General features: G+C 36.2%; 1 protein-coding gene across 3 annotated transcripts in view; it reads right to left on the reverse strand.

The window, feature by feature from the left end:
- The window catches only part of dyrk1b (dual-specificity tyrosine-(Y)-phosphorylation regulated kinase 1B), a 117461-nt gene that overhangs the window by 49328 nt on the left and 48543 nt on the right, over positions 1-19590 (reverse strand). For all 3 annotated transcript variants that reach the window (XM_072913092.1, XM_072913091.1, XM_072913093.1), the window contains exon 2: positions 1024-1196. In XM_072913092.1, the coding sequence (XP_072769193.1) occupies positions 1024-1092 (69 nt within the window). In that variant the 5' untranslated portion in view covers positions 1093-1196. The remainder of the gene's footprint in view (positions 1-1023; positions 1197-19590) is intronic.

Here is a 19590-nt window from a genome sequence, read left to right on the forward strand (position 1 = left end):
GAATCACAAGATAGATCACATCATGGAGAAACTGGTTGAAAGGGAAAAATTGGATATGAGAGCCAGCATGGACGAATAGAACAGACAAGCCATTGTAATGTCTGCTCGCGGAAAAACAAAAATCCTAATCTACGTTTTGACTCCAACGAATGGCCTTGATGCAACAACAGCAGCAGGCTGTTCTGAAAACATCCGCCCGAGGACACCTCAGTGATGGACGCTTTTGACATCCCTCCCTCCTCAACGACACCTGGAGTCAAACTTTTGCTTGCATGCAGAACGGCCCCAGGCCTATGGACACTACATCAACACACCCAAGACAAAAAAAAAAAACAACAACAAAAAACAAAACACACCCAAGACAATGGGCATATACACCCCCTCACCCCCGCCCTCACCACCGCTTGATTCCCCTTCGGGGTGATGGACGGCTGGCAGCGCTTTATAGCAGCAGTCGACCTCCAGGGCCCCAACTCCCCCCTCTGTTGCGAGTTGTCGTGATTATATGTAACATGTTGATGTGGGCATGGCATGGAGGTTTTTTCCCACTCCAGACTCGCCCCTTAGGAGCCCAGTCTCGATTGTATATTTTACTCATCTTCTTCCCCAGCGTTTTACCTTTTTCCCATCTTTTACAGGGCGCCTTGTGGCGACCCATCAGCGTTCCTGTTCTGTAACCCTGTACACTGTTTGTTTGTAACCCTGTACACTGTTTGTTTGTCTCATCTTCAACGGGTTTGTGCTGAAAACAAAGTTTCGTTGTACTTGTGCAATGACAATAAAGTCCTATCCTATCCTATCGTATATCGCCATTCTGCAAATGGAGCGGAAAACACAACCAAAAATTGTAGGCTTCTTTATTTCTCTAATATTTACACCCATCCTTACACCCACCCTCCCCCTTCCCCCTCCCACCATCTTAACTAACACATTTTCTGGGGAAACACTGCTTACGTATGTTTTGATTCCAAGACGTACTTATGTACGTTTTGATTCCTGGACATGTTTTGACTTGTGTTTTACCTGCTGCTGCTCGGCCATGGAGTGGATGGAGCTAAAGGAGGGGTGTGTGTGCGAGTGCTGGCTGGTCATGGCTGGCTCAGCGAGGGAGAAGCCCTGGGCAGTAGAGCAGGAGGAGGAGGAGGAGGAGGAGGAGGAGGAAGAGGTGGTGGGCGGACATCCTGAGCTGCTTCCACCTGAAGAAGACAGAGAGGACACATGATTAGGGACGCATCACACTTCCACCTGAAGAAGACAGTGAGGACACATGACTAGGGACGCATCACACTTCCACCTGAAGAAGACAGGACACATGATTAGGGACGCATCACACTTCCACCAGAAGAAGACAGACAGGACACATGATTAGGGACGCATCACACTTCCACCTGAAGAAGACAGTGAGGACAAATGATTAGGGACGCATCACACTTCCACCTGAAGAAGACAGTGAGGACACATGATTAGGGACGCATCACACTTCCACCTGAAGAAGACAGTGAGGACACATGATTAGGGACGCATCACACTTCCACCTAAAGAAGACAGGACACATGATTAGGGACGCATCACACTTCCACCTGAAGAAGACAGTGAGGACACATGATTAGGGACGCATCACACTTCCACCTGAAGAAGACAGTGAGGACACATGATTAGGGACGCATCACACTTCCACCTGAAGAAGACAGGACACATGATTAGGGACGCATCACACTTCCACCAGAAGAAGACAGACAGGACACATGATTAGGGACGCATCACACTTCCACCTGAAGAAGACAGTGAGGACACATGATTAGGGACGCATCACACTTCCACCTGAAGAAGACAGTGAGGACACATGATTAGGGACGCATCACACTTCCACCTGAAGAAGACAGTGAGGACACATGATTAGGGACGCATCACACTTCCACCTGAAGAAGACAGTGAGGACACATGATTAGGGACGCATCACACTTCCACCTGAAGAAGACAGTGAGGACACATGATTAGGGACGCATCACACTTCCACCTGAAGAAGACAGTGAGGACACATGATTAGGGACGCATCACACTTCCACCTGAAGAAGACAGTGAGGACACATGATTAGGGACGCATCACACTTCCTCCTGAAGAAGACAGGACACATGATTAGGGACGCATCACACTTCCTGATGTCTCAGCATGGATCAAAGTGCAACCAGAGCCAGTTGTCATGGTAACGGCTCAACATCAATGAATAAAAGTCGTGGAAGAACATTAGCTAAAATAAGTCTTGGATGGTTTCCTAAATGTGGATGCACCACTAGAAGAACAATCAAAGTAGATTTATATAATCACCAGTGTCTCAAAGGGCTGCACAAGTCACAAGCACATCCTGGGCTCAGATCTCACATCAGGGCAAGTAAAAAGTCAACCAAATGGAAACAACCACAAACCTTGGAACGAACCACAGATGGAGCAGATACAGTTAATAATGTGAGAGTCCAGTCCAGAGTGAGGGTTAGGTTCTACTAGCAAAGATCCTCTATAAAGTATTGACCTTACTGAAGATAAATATGGAGGTTCTACTAGCAAAGATCCTCTATAAAGTATTGACCTTACTGAAGATAAATATGGAGGTTCTACTAGCAAATATCCTCTATAAAGTATTGACCTTACTGAAGATAAATATGGAGGTTCTACTAGCAAAGATCCTCTATAAAGTATTGACCTTACTGAAGATAAATATGGAGGTTCTACTAGCAAAGATCCTCTATAAAGTATTGACCTTACTTAATATAAATATGGAGGTTCTACTAGCAAAGATTTTCTATAAAGTATTGACCTTACTGAAGATAAATATGGAGGTTCTACTAGCAAAGATCCTCTATAAAGTATTAACCTTACTGAATATAAATATGGAGGTTCTACTAGCAAAGATCCTCTATAAAGTATTGACCTTACTGAATATAAATATGGAGGTTCTACTAACAAAGATCCTCTATAAAGTATTGACCTTACTGAATATAAATATGGAGGTTCTACTAGCAAAGATATTCTATAAAGTATTGACCTTACTGAAGAGAAATATGGAGGTTCTACTAGCAAATATCCTTTATAAAGTATTGACCTTACTGAATATAAATATGGAGGTTCTACTAGCAAAGATTTTCTATAAAGTATTGACCTTACTGAAGAGAAATATGGAGGTTCTACTAGCAAAGATCCTTTATAAAGTATTGACCTTACTGAAGAGAAATATGGAGGTTCTACTAGCAAAGATCCTCTATAAAGTATTGACCTTACTGAAGAGAAATATGGAGGTTCTACTAACAAAGATCTTCTATAAATTATTGACCTTACGTATAAAAGTCGTGGAAGAACATTAGGTAAAATAAGTCTTGGATGGTTTCATAAACGTGGATCCTCTATAAGATCCTCTATACAGTATTGACCTTACTGAATATAAATATGGGGGTTCTACTAGCAAAGATCCTCTATAAAGTGTTGACCTTTCTGAATATAAATATGGAGGTTCTACTAGCTAAGATCCTTTATAAAGTATTGACCTTACTGAAGATAAATATGGAGGTTCTACTAGCAAAGATCCTTTATAAAGTATTGACCTTACTGAAGAGAAATATGGAGGTTCTACTAGCAAAGATCCTTTATAAAGTATTAACCTTACTGAAGATAAATATGGAGGTTCTACTAACAAAGATCCTCTATAAAGTATTGACCTTACTGAAGAGAAATATGGAGGTTCTACTAGCAAAGATCCTCTATAAAGTATTGACCTTACTGAAGAGAAATATGGAGGTTCTACTAACAAAGATCTTCTATAAATTATTGACCTTATGTATAAAAGTCGTGGAAGAACATTAGCTAAAATACGTCTTGGATGGTTTCATAAACGTGGATCCTCTATAAGATCCTCTATAAAGTATTGACCTTACTGAATATAAATATGGGGGTTCTACTAGCAAATATCCTCTATAAAGTATTGACCTTACTGAATATAAATATGGGGGTTCTACTAGCAAAGATCCTCTATAAAGTGTTGACCTTTCTGAATATAAATATGGAGGTTCTACTAGCTAAGATCCTTTATAAAGTATTGACCTTACTGAAGATAAATATGGAGGTTCTACTAACAAAGATCCTCTATAAAGTATTGACCTTACTGAAGAGAAATATGGAGGTTCTACTAGCAAAGATCCTCTATAAAGTATTGACCTTACTGAAGAGAAATATGGAGGTTCTACTAACAAAGATCTTCTATAAATTATTGACCTTACGTATAAAAGTCGTGGAAGAACATTAGCTAAAATAAGTCTTGGATGGTTTCATAAACGTGGATCCTCTATAAGATCCTCTATAAAGTATTGACCTTACTGAATATAAATATGGAGGTTGTACTAGCAAAGATCCTCTATAAAGTATTGACCTTACTGAAGAGAAATATGGAGGTTCTACTAGCAAAGATCCTCTATAAAGTGTTGACCTTTCTGAATATAAATATGGAGGTTCTACTAGCTAAGATCCTCTATAAAGTATTGACCTTACTGAATATAAATATGGAGGTTCTACTAGCAAAGATCCTCTATAAAGTGTTGACCTTACTGAATATAAATATGGAGGTTCTACTAGCAAAGATCCTCTATAAAGTGTTGACCTTACTGAATATAAATATGGAGGTTCTACTAGCAAAGATTTTCTATAAAGTATTGACCTTACTGAAGATAAATATGGAGGTTCTACTAGCAAAGATCCTCTATAAAGTATTAACCTTACTGAATATAAATATGGAGGTTCTACTAGCAAAGATCCTCTATAAAGTATTGACCTTACTGAAGAGAAATATGGAGGTTCTACTAACAAAGATCTTCTATAAATTATTGACCTTACGTATAAAAGTCGTGGAAGAACATTAGCTAAAATAAGTCTTGGATGGTTTCATAAACGTGGATCCTCTATAAAGTATTGACTTTACTGAATATAAATATGGGGGTTCTACTAGCAAATATCCTCTATAAAGTATTGACCTTACTGAATATAAATATGGGGGTTCTACTAGCAAAGATCCTCTATAAAGTGTTGACCTTTCTGAATATAAATATGGAGGTTCTACTAGCTAAGATCCTTTATAAAGTATTGACCTTACTGAAGATAAATATGGAGGTTCTACTAACAAAGATCCTCTATAAAGTATTGACCTTACTGAAGAGAAATATGGAGGTTCTACTAGCAAAGATCCTCTATAAAGTATTGACCTTACTGAAGAGAAATATGGAGGTTCTACTAACAAAGATCTTCTATAAATTATTGACCTTACGTATAAAAGTCGTGGAAGAACATTAGCTAAAATAAGTCTTGGATGGTTTCATAAACGTGGATCCTCTATAAGATCCTCTATAAAGTATTGACCTTACTGAATATAAATATGGAGGTTGTACTAGCAAAGATCCTCTATAAAGTATTGACCTTACTGAAGAGAAATATGGAGGTTCTACTAGCAAAGATCCTCTATAAAGTGTTGACCTTTCTGAATATAAATATGGAGGTTCTACTAGCTAAGATCCTCTATAAAGTATTGACCTTACTGAATATAAATATGGAGGTTCTACTAGCAAAGATGCTCTATAAAGTGTTGACCTTACTGAATATAAATATGGAGGTTCTACTAGCAAAGATCCTCTATAAAGTGTTGACCTTACTGAATATAAATATGGAGGTTCTACTAGCAAAGATTTTCTATAAAGTATTGACCTTACTGAATATAAATATGGAGGTTCTACTAGCAAAGATCCTCTATAAAGTATTGAAATTACTAAAGATACAAACCCCGTTTCCATATGAGTTGGGAAATTGTGTTAGATGTAAATATAAACGGAATACAATGATTTGCAAATCATTTTCAACTCATATTCAGTTGAATATGCTACAAAGACAACATATTTGATGTTCAAACTCATAAACTTTTTTTTTTTTTTTTTGCAAATAATCATTAACTTTAGAATTTGATGCCAGCAACACGTGACAAAGAAGTTGGGAAAGGTGGCAATAAATACTGATAAAGTTGAGGAATGCTCATCAAACACTTATTTGGAACATCCCACAGGTGAACAGGCTAATTGGGAACAGGTGGGTGCCATGATTGGGTATAAAAGTAGATTCCATGAAATGCTCAGTCATTCACAAACAAGGATGGGGCGAGGGTCACCACTTTGTCAACAAATGCCTGAGCAAATTGTTGAACAGTTTAAGAAAAACCTTTCTCAAGCAGCTATTGCAAGGAATTTAGGGATTTCACCATCTACGCTCCGTAATATCATCAAAGGCTTCAGAGAATCTGGAGAAATCACTGCACGTAAGCAGCTAAGCCCGTGACCTTCCATCCCTCAGGCTGTACTGCATCAACAAGCGACATCAGTGTGTAAAGGATATCACCACATGGGCTCAGGAACACTTCAGAAACCCACTTTCAGTAACTACAGTTGGTCGCTACATCTGTAAGTGCAAGTTAAAACTCAGGTGCAAAGTGTAAAAGGCAGCATGTGTGATGGTATGGGGGTGTATTAGTGGTCAAGACATGGGTAACTTACACATCTGTGAAGGCATCATTAATGCTGAAAGGTACATACAGCTTTTGGAGCAACAAATGTTGCCATCCAAGCAACGTTACCATGGACGCCCCTGCTTATTTCAGCAAGACAATGCCAAGCCACGTGTTACATCAACGTGGCTTCATAGTAAAAGAGTGCGGGTACTAGACTGGCCTGCCTGTAGTCCAGACCTGTCTCCCATTGAAAATGTGTGGCGCATTATGAAGCCTAAAATAGCACAACGGAGATCCCCGGACTGTTGAACAATTTAAGCTGTACATCAAGCAAGAATGGGAAATAATTCCACCTGAGAAGCTTCAACAATTAGTTTCCTCAGTTCCCAAACCTTTATTGAGTGTTGTTAAAAGGAAAGGCCATGTAACACAGTGGTCAACATGCCCTTTCCCAACTACTTTGGCACGTGTTGCAGCCATGAAATTCTAAGTTAATTATTATTTGGAAAAAAAAAATAAAGTTTATGAGTTTGAACATCAAATATGTTGTCTTTGTAGCATATTCAACTGAATATGGCTTGAAAAGGATTTGCAAATCATTGTATTCGGTTAATATTTACATCTAACACAATTTCCCAACTCATATGGAAACGGGGTTTGTAAATATGGAGGTTCTTCTAGCCCAGATTTCAAAGGTGTGTTCCTATATGTAGAACCTTCCTTGTGGTCCACAGAACATGTCAGGTGGTTCTTTGCTCTGCACAACATCTTCAAGATGCTTTCTGACCCTCTCTTTTTGTGGGCGATCTTGCTAACGGGCCTCCACTGCGACAGCGTCAGCCATGTTGTAGTTGTTATCTTCCATATGGAGTCCAGTGACAGACAGAAGTTTGAAGTGTAGACTACTTGACATGTGAATGTACGAGCCAGTCTGCCCCACAAGAACAGCATAGGGACAGACTTATTGACTACAATGGCGGACACCTGCAAAGCACTCTGGGTACATCTTAGCACATATGCATGATATCATCACACATCAAATTATATATGATGATACATCAAATGATATATGATGATATATCAGATGATATATGATGATATATAAAATGATATATGATGATATATAAAATGATATATGATGATAAATAAAATGATATATGATGATATATAAAATGATATATGATGATATATGATGATATATAAAATGATATATGATGATATATAAAATGATATATGATGATAAATAAAATGATATATGATGATATTTAAAATGATATATGATGATACATCAAATGATATATGATGATATATCAAATGATATATGATGATACATCAAATGATATATGATGATATATCAAATGATATATGATGATATATCAAATGATATATGATGATATATAAAATGATATATGATGATATATAGAATGATATATAAAATTATATATATGATGATATATAAAATTATATATGATGATATATAAAATGATATATGATGATATATAAAATGAATGATGATATATGATGATATATCAAATGATATATGATAATATATAAAATGATATATAAAATGATATATGATGATATATAAAATGATATATGATGATATATAAAATGATATGATGATATATAAAATGATATATGATGATATATAAAATGATATATGATGATATATAAAATGATATGATGATATATAAAATGAATGATGATATATGATGATATATCAAATGATATATGATGATATATAAAATGATATATAAAATGATATATGATGATATATAAAATGATATATGATGATATATAAAATGATATGATGATATATAAAATGATATATGATGATATATAAAATGATATATGATGATATATAAAATGATATGATGATATATAAAATGATATGATGATATATAAAATGATATATGATGATATATAGAATGATTTGATGATATATAGAATGATATATGATGATATATAAAATGATATATGATGATAGATAGAATGATATATGATGATATATAAAATGATATATGATGATATATAAAATGATATATGATGATATATAAAATGATATATGATGATATACACAATGATGTATGATGATATATAAAATGATATATGATGATATATAAAATTATATATGATGATATATAAAATTATATATGATGATATATCAAATGAATGATGATATATAAAATGATATATGATGATAAATAAAATGATATATGATGATATATAAAATGATATATGATGATATTTAAAATGATATATGATGATACATCAAATGATATATGATGATACATCAAATGATATATGATGATACATCAAATGATATATGATGATATATCAAATGATATATGATGATATATACAATTATATATATGATGATATATAAAATTATATATGATGATATATAAAATGAATGATGATACATGATGATATATAAAATGATATATGATGATATATAAAATGATATATGATGATATATAAAATGATATATGATGATATATAAAATGATATATGATGATATATAAAATGATATGATGATATATAAAATGATATATGATGATATATAAAATGATATATGATGATATATAAAATGATATGATTATATATAAAATAATATATGATGATATATAAAATGATATATGATGATATATAAAATGATATGATGATATATAAAATGATATGATGATATATAAAATGATATATGATGATATATAGAATGATATGATGATATATAGAATGATATATGATGATATATAAAATGATATATGATGATATATAGAATGATATATGATGATATATAAAATGATATATGATGATATATAAAATGATATATGATGGTATATAAAATGATATATGATGATATATAAAATTATATATGATGATATATCAAATGAATGATGATATATAAAATGATATATGATGATAAATAAAATGATATATGATGATCTATAAAATGATATATGATGATGTATAAAATTATATATGATGATATATAAAATGAATGATGATATATGTTGATATATAAAATGATGTATCATGATATATAAAATGATATAGGATGATATATAGAATGATATATAAAATGATATATGATGATATATAAAATGATATGATGATATATAAAATTATATATGATGATAAGCGGTAGAAAATGGATGGATGGATGGATATATAAAATGATATATGATGATATATAAAATGATATATGATGATATATAAAATGATATATGATGATGTATAGAATGATATATGATGATATATAAAATTATATGAATATATTTAAATGATATATGATGATGTATAGAATTATATATAGAATGATATATGATGATACAGTATATAGAATGATAAATTATGATATATAAAATGATATATGATGATGTATAAAATTATATATAGAATGATATATGATGATACAGTATATAGAATGATAAATGATGATATATAAAATTATATACATGTATGATGATATATAAAATGATATATGAAGATAAATAAAATGATATATAATGATATATAAAATGATATATGATGATATATAAAATGATATATGATGATGTATAAAATGATATATGATATATAAGATGATAAATGATATGTAAAATGATATATAGAATGATATATCTACTTTCCTATCGTCTGATTGGCTGCCATAGGCCGGCCCTCCCTACTTTCCTATCATCTGATTGGCTGCCATAGGCCGGCCCTCCCTACTTTCCTATCGTCTGATTGGCTGCCATAGGCCGGCCCTCCCTACTTTCCTATCATCTGATTGGCTGCCAGAGGCCGGCCCTCCCTACTTTCCTATCATCTGATTGGCTGCCATAGGCCGGCCCTCCCTACTTTCCTATCATCTGATTGGCTGCCGGTATCTAAGGGCTGGCTCTATAAATAAACCCTGTGCTGTCTCAGCAACATCATGTCTTCCTGCTTGGCAGCCAATGGGTCTGGTTTCCCCTGGCAACCCAGCCCCTCCCCTTTCCTCCACTTCCACTTCATGCTAACCTTCTCGCTTGCAATGCTCATTAGCTTAATATGTCAGTTATTGGAATCATTTCATACCACCTGAGTAACATTTCATACCACCTGAGTAACATTTCATACCACCTGAGTAACATGTCATACCTCATGAGTAACATTTCATTCCACCTGAGTAACATTTCATACCACCCGAGTAACATGTCATACCTCATGAGTAACATTTCATACCACCTGAGTAACATTTCATACCACCTGAATAACATTTCATACCACCCGAATAACATTTCATACCACATGAGTAACATTTCATACCACCTGAGTAACATTTCATACCACGTCATACCTCATTGGTAACATTTAATTCCACCTGAGTAACATTCCATACCTCATGAGTAACATTTCATACCACCTGAGTAACATTTCATACCCCATGAGTAACATTTCATACCACCTGAGTAACATTTCATACCACCTGAGTAACAACATGTCATACCTCATTGGTAACATTTCATTCCACCTGAGTAACATTTCATACCTCATGAGTAACATTTCATACCCCATGAGTAACATTTCATACTACCTGAGTAACATGTTATACCACCTGAGTAACATTTCATACCACCTGAGTAACATTTCATACCACCCGAATAACATTTCATACCACCTGAGTAACATTTCATACCACCTGAGTAACATTTCATACCACCCGAGTAAAATTTCATACCACCTGAGTAACATTTCATACCACCTGAGTAACATTTCATACCACCTGAATAACATTTAAAACCACCTGAGTAACATTTCATACCACCTGAGTAACATTTCCTACCAAATGAGTAACATGTTGACAAATCAGCTGAATGTGTCAACATGAACAACAACAACAACAACAACAACATTTTCAACAAAGATCAACTGAATGTGTCAACATGAACATTAGCATGGCTTCTTGTCCTACAGCGCAGACAATGGACAACAACACAAATCAGCTGAATGTGTCAACATGAACAACAACAACAATATTTTGAACAAAAATCCACTGAATGTGTCAACATGAACAACAACAACAACATTTTCAACACATATCAACTGAATGTGTCAACATGAACAACAACAACAATATTTTCAACACAAATCAAATGAATGTGTCAACATGAACAACAACAATATTTTCAACACAAATCAACTGAATATGTCGACATGAACAACAACAACAACAATATTTTCAACACAAATCAGCTGAATGTGTCAACATGAACAACAACAACAACATGTTGAACAAAAATCCACTGAATGTGTCAACATGAACTACAACAACAATATTTTCAACACAAATCAACTGAATGTGTCAACATGAACACCAACAACAATATTTTCAACACAAATCAACTGAATGTGTCAACATGAACAACAACAACAACAATATTTTCAACACAAATCAACTCAAGGTGTCAACATAAACAACTACAACAATATTTTCAACACAAATCAGACATGTTCTAGGGTGAAAGTGTAAAAGGCATGGTCCATTACAGACATCCACTGTAACAACACCAAGTATATGGTCCATGTAACAACACCAAGTATATGGTCCATGTAACAACACCAAGTATATGGTCCATGTAACAACACCAAGTATATGGTCCATTACAAACATCCACTGTAACAACACCAAGTATATGATCCATGTAACAACACCAAGTATATGGTCCATGTAACAACACCAAGTATATGGTCCATGTAACAACACCAAGTATATGGTCCATTACAAACATCCACTGTAACAACACGAAGTATATGGTCCATTACAAACATCCACTGTAACAACACCAAGTATATGGTCCATGTAACAACACCAAGTATATGGTCCATTACAAACATCCACTGTAACAACACCAAGTATATGGTCCATTACAAACATCCACTGTAACAACACCAAGTATATGGTCCATGTAACAACACCAAGTATATGGTCCATTACAAACATCCACTGTAACAACACCAAGTATATGGTCCATGTAACAACACCAAGTATATGGTCCATTACAAACATCCACTGTAACAACACCAAGTATATGGTCCATGTAACAACACCAAGTATATGGTCCATGTAACAACACCAAGTATATGGTCCATGTAACAACACCAAGTATATGGTCCATTACAAACATCCACTGTAACAACACCAAGTATATGGTCCATTACAAACATCTACTGAAACAACACCAAGTATATGGTCCATGTAACAACACCAAGTATATGGTCCATTACAAACATCCACTGTAACAACACCAAGTATATGGTCCATGTAACAACACCAAGTATATGGTCCATTACAAACATCCACTGTAACAACACCAAGTATATGGTCCATGTAACAACACCAAGTATATGGTCCATTACAAACATCCACTGTAACAAAACCACGTATATGGTCCATGTAACAACAACACCTACTCAGTGGCCTAGTGGTTAGAGTGTCCGCCCTGAGATCGGTAGGTTGTGAGTTCAAATCCCGGCCGAGTCATACCAAAGACTATAAAAATGGGACCCATTACCTCCCTGCTTGGCACTCAGCATCAAGGGTTGGAATTGGGGGTTAAATCACCAAAAATGATTCCCGGGCGCGGCCACCGCTGCTGCCCACTGCTCCCCTCACCTCCCAGGGGGTGATCAAGGGTGATGGGTCAAATGCAGAGAATAATCTCGCCACACCTAGTGTGTGTGTGTGACAATCATTGGTACTTTAACTTTAACTTTAACTTTTAAGTATATGGTCCATGTAACAACACCAAGTATATGGTCCATTACAAACATCCACTGTAACAACACCAAGTATATGGTCCATGTAACAACACCAAGTATATGGTCCATGTAACAACACCAAGTATATGGTCCATGTAACAACACCAAGTATATGGTCCATTACAAACATCTACTGAAACAACACCAAGTATATGGTCCATGTAACAACACCAAGTATATGGTCCATTACAAACATCCACTGTAACAACACCAAGTATATGGTCCATGTAACAACACCAAGTATATGGTCCATGTAACAACACCAAGTATATGGTCCATGTAACAACACCAAGTATATGGTCCATTACAAACATCCACTGTAACAACACCAAATATATGGTCCACGTAACAACACCAAGTATATGGTCCATGTAACAACACCAAGTATATGGTCCATGTAACAACACCAAGTATATGGTCCATGTAACAACACCAAGTATATGGTCCATGTAACAACACCAAGTATATGGTCCATGAAACAACATCAAGTATATGGTCCATGTAACAACACCAAGTATATGGTCCATTACAAACATCCACTGTAACAACACCAAGTATATGGTCCATTACAAACATCTACTGAAACAACACCAAGTATATGGTCCATGTAACAACACCAAGTATATGGTCCATTACAAACATCCACTGTAACAACACCAAGTATATGGTCCATGTAACAACACCAAGTATATGGTCCATTACAAACATCCACTGTAACAACACCAAGTATATGGTCCATGTAACAACACCAAGTATATGGTCCATGTAACAACACCAAGTATATGGTCCATGTAACAACACCAAGTATATGGTCCATTACAAACATCCACTGTAACAACACCAAGTATATGGTCCATGTAACAACACCAAGTATATGGTCCATGTAACAACACCAAGTATATGGTCCATTACAAACATCCACTGTAACAACACCAAGTATATGGTCCATGTAACAACACCAAGTATATGGTCCATGTAACAACACCAAGTATATGGTCCATTACAAACATCCACTGTAACAACACCAAGTATATGGTCCATGTAACAACATCAAGTATATGGTCCATTACAAACATCCACTGTAACAACACAAAGTATATGGTCCATGTAACAACACCAAGTATATGGTCCATGTAACAACACCAAGTATATGGTCCATGTAACAACACCAAGTATATGGTTCATTACAAACATCCACTGTAACAACACCAAGTATATGGTCCATGTAACAACACCAAGTATATGGTCCATGTAACAACACCAAGTATATGGTCCATGTAACAACATCAAGTATATGGTCCATGTAACAACACCAAGTATATGGTCCATTACAAACATCCACTGTAACAACACCAAGTATATGGTCCATTACAAACATCTACTGAAACAACACCAAGTATATGGTCCATGTAACAACACCAAGTATATGGTCCATTACAAACATCCACTGTAACAACACCAAGTATATGGTCCATGTAACAACACCAAGTATATGGTCCATTACAAACATCCACTGTAACAACACCAAGTATATGGTCCATGTGACAACACCAAGTATATAGTCCATGTAACAACACCAAGTATATGGTCCATGTAACAACACCAAGTATATGGTCCATTACAAACATCTACTGAAACAACACCAAGTATATGGTCCATGTAACAACACCAAGTATATGGTCCATGTAACAACACCAAGTATATGGTCCATTACAAACATCCACTGTAACAACACCAAGTATATGGTCCATGTAACAACACCAAGTATATGGTCCATGTAACAACACCAAGTATATGGTCCATGTAACAACACCAAGTATATGGTCCATTACAAACATCCACTGTAACAACACCAAGTATATGGTCCATGTAACAACACCAAGTATATGGTCCATGTAACAACACCAAGTATATGGTCCATGTAACAACACCAAGTATATGGTCCATGTAACAACACCAAGTATATGGTCCATTACAAACATCTACTGAAACAACACCAAGTATATGGTCCATGTAACAACACCAAATATATGGTCCATTACAAACATCCACTGTAACAACACCAAGTATATGGTCCATGTAACAACACCAAGTATATGGTCCATTACAAACATCCACTGTAACAACACCAAGTATATGGTCCATGTAACAACAACACCTACTCAGTGGCCTAGTGGTTAGAGTGTCCGCCCTGAGATCGGTAGGTTGTGAGTTCAAATCCCGGCCGAGTCATACCAAAGACTATAGAAATGGGACCCATTACCTCCCTGCTTAGCACTCAGCATCAAGGGTTGGAATTGGGGGTTAAATCACCAAAAATGATTCCCGGGCGCGGCCACCGCTGCTGCCCACTGCTCCCCTCACCTCCCAGGGGGTGATCAAGGGTGATGGGTCAAATGCAGAGAATAATCTCGCCACACCTAGTGTGTGTGTGTGTGACAATCATTGGTACTTTAACTTTAACTTTAACTTTTAAGTATATGGTCCATGTAACAACACCAAGTATATGGTCCATTACAAACATCCACTGTAACAACACCAAGTATATGGTCCATGTAACAACACCAAGTATATGGTCCATGTAACAACACCAAGTATATGGTCCATGTAACAACACCAAGTATATGGTCCATTACAAACATCTACTGAAACAACACCAAGTATATGGTCCATGTAACAACACCAAGTATATGGTCCATTACAAACATCCACTGTAACAACACCAAGTATATGGTCCATGTAACAACACCAAGTATATGGTCCATGTAACAACACCAAGTATATGGTCCATGTAACAACACCAAGTATATGGTCCATTACAAACATCCACTGTAACAACACCAAATATATGGTCCACGTAATAACACCAAGTATATGGTCCATGTAACAACACCAAGTATATGGTCCATGTAACAACACCAAGTATATGGTCCATGTAACAACACCAAGTATATGGTCCATGTAACAACACCAAGTATATGGTCCATGTAACAACATCAAGTATATGGTCCATGTAACAACACCAAGTATATGGTCCATTACAAACATCCACTGTAACAACACCAAGTATATGGTCCATTACAAACATCTACTGAAACAACACCAAGTATATGGTCCATGTAACAACACCAAGTATATGGTCCATTACAAACATCCACTGTAACAACACCAAGTATATGGTCCATGTAACAACACCAAGTATATGGTCCATTACAAACATCCACTGTAACAACACCAAGTATATGGTCCATGTAACAACACCAAGTATATGGTCCATGTAACAACACCAAGTATATGGTCCATTACAAACATCCACTGTAACAACACCAAGTATATGGTCCATGTAACAACACCAAGTATATGGTCCATGTAACAACACCAAGTATATGGTCCATTACAAACATCCACTGTAACAACACCAAGTATATGGTCCATGTAACAACACCAAGTATATGGTCCATGTAACAACACCAAGTATATGGTCCATTACAAACATCCACTGTAACAACACCAAGTATATGGTCCATGTAACAACATCAAGTATATGGTCCATTACAAACATCCACTGTAACAACACAAATTATATGGTCCATGTAACAACACCAAGTATATGGTCCATGTAACAACACCAAGTATATGGTCCATGTAACAACACCAAGTATATGGTCCATTACAAACATCCACTGTAACAACACCAAGTATATGGTCCATGTAACAACACCAAGTATATGGTCCATGTAACAACACCAAGTATATGGTCCATGTAACAACACCAAGTATATGGTCCATGTAACAACATCAAGTATATGGTCCATGTAACAACACCAAGTATATGGTCCATTACAAACATCCACTGTAACAACACCAAGTATATGGTCCATTACAAACATCTACTGAAACAACACCAAGTATATGGTCCATGTAACAACACCAAGTATATGGTCCATTACAAACATCCACTGTAACAACACCAAGTATATGGTCCATGTCACAACACCAAGTATATGGTCCATTACAAACATCCACTGTAACAACACCAAGTATATGGTCCATGTGACAACACCAAGTATATAGTCCATGTAACAACACCAAGTATATGGTCCATGTAACAACACCAAGTATATGGTCCATTACAAACATCTACTGAAACAACACCAAGTATATGGTCCATGTAACAACACCAAGTATATGGTCCATGTAACAACACCAAGTATATGGTCCATTACAAACATCCACTGTAACAACACCAAGTATATGGTCCATGTAACAACACCAAGTATATGGTCCATGTAACAACACCAAGTATATGGTCCATGTAACAACACCAAGTATATGGTCCATTACAAACATCCACTGTAACAACACCAAGTATATGGTCCATGTAACAACACCAAGTATATGGTCCATGTAACAACACCAAGTATATGGTCCATGTAACAACACCAAGTATATGGTCCATTACAAACATCCACTGTAACAACACCAAGTATATGGTCCATGTAACAACACCAAGTATATGGTCCATGTAACAACACCAAGTATATGGTCTATGTAACAACACCAAGTATATGGTCCATGTAACAACACCAAGTATATGGTCCATGTAACAACACCAAGTATATGGTCCATACTACAATGATTAGATGGATATTTCTTATTATCACAAAATATTTATTTCCTTTAAAAAAAAATGATATTATGTTTATAAAGTCATGAAATACGACCTTGAGCACATGACAACTTTATATATGACCAATATATGATCCTGGAACTACTAACCCCCAAACTAGTGAAGTTGTCACCTTGTGCAAATGGTCAATAAAAAGAGAATACAACAAATAATTTTTAACTTATATTCAATTGAATAGACTGCAAAGACAAGATATTTCATCTTCACACTGACAAACCTCGGTATTTTTTGCAAATATTAGCTCGTTTGGAATTTGATGCCTGCAACATGTTTCAAAAAAGCTAGCACAAGTGGCAAAAAAGAGTGAGAAAGTTGAGGAATGCTCATCAAAGACTTATTTGGAACATCCCACAGGTGTACAGGCTAATTGGGAACAGGTGGGTGCCATGATTGGGTATAAAAGCAGCTTCCATGAAATGCTCAGTCATTCACAAACAAGGACGGTGCGAGGGTCACCACTTTGTCAACGAATGCCTGAGCAAATTGTTTAAGAACAACATTTCTCAACAAGGAATTTAGGGATTTCACCATCTACGCTCCGTAATATCATCAAAAGGTTAAGAGAATCTGGAGAAATCACTGCACGTAAGCCATGATATTACACACCTTGGATCCCTCAGGCGGTACTGCATCAAAAAGCCACATCAGTGTGTAAAGGATATCACCACATGGGCTCAGGAACACTTCAGATAACCACTGTCAGTAACTACAGTTGGTCACTACATCTGTAAGTGCAAGTTAAAACTCTACTATGCAAAGTCACAGCCATTTATCAACAACACCCAGAAACACTTGGCTGGGCCCGAGCTCATCTAAGATGGACTGATGCAAAGTGGAAAAGTGTTCTGTGGTCTGACGAGTCCACATTTCAAATTGTTTTTGGAAACTGTGGACTAAAGAGAAAAAGAACCATCCGGACTGTTCTAGGGTGAAAGTGTAAAAGGCAGCATGTGTGATGGTATGGGGGTGTATTAGTGGCCAAGACATGTTCTAGGGTGAAAGTGTAAAAGGCAGCATGTGTGATGGTATGGGGGTGTATTAGTGGCCAAGACATGTTCTAGGGTGAAAGTGTAAAAGGCAGCATGTGTGATGGTATGGGAGTGTATTAGTGACCAAGACATGATCTAGGGTGAAAGTGTAAAAGGCAGCATGTGTGATGGTATGGGGGTGTATTAGTGCCCAAGACATGTTCTAGGGTGAAAGTGTTAAAGGCAGCATGTGTGATGGTATGGGGGTGTATTAGTGACCAAGACATGATCTAGGGTGAAAGTGTAAAAGGCAGCATGTGTGATGGTATGGGGGTGTATTAGTGCCCAAGACATGTTCTAGGGTGAAAGTGTTAAAGGCAGCATGTGTGATGGTATGGGGGTGTATTAGTGGTCAAGACATGGGTAACTTACACATCTGTGAAGGCACCATTAATGCTGAAAGGTACATACAGCTTTTGGAGCAACATATGTTGTTATCATGGACGCCCCTGCTTATTTCAGCAAGACAATGCCAAGCCAGGTGTTACAACAGCGTGGCTTCATAGTAAAAGAGTGCAGGTACTAGACTGGCCTGCCTGTAGTCCAGACATTGAAAATG

Source organism: Nerophis lumbriciformis, linkage group LG04 (assembly GCF_033978685.3).
Source record: "Nerophis lumbriciformis linkage group LG04, RoL_Nlum_v2.1, whole genome shotgun sequence".
NCBI lineage: Eukaryota > Metazoa > Chordata > Actinopteri > Syngnathiformes > Syngnathidae > Nerophis > Nerophis lumbriciformis.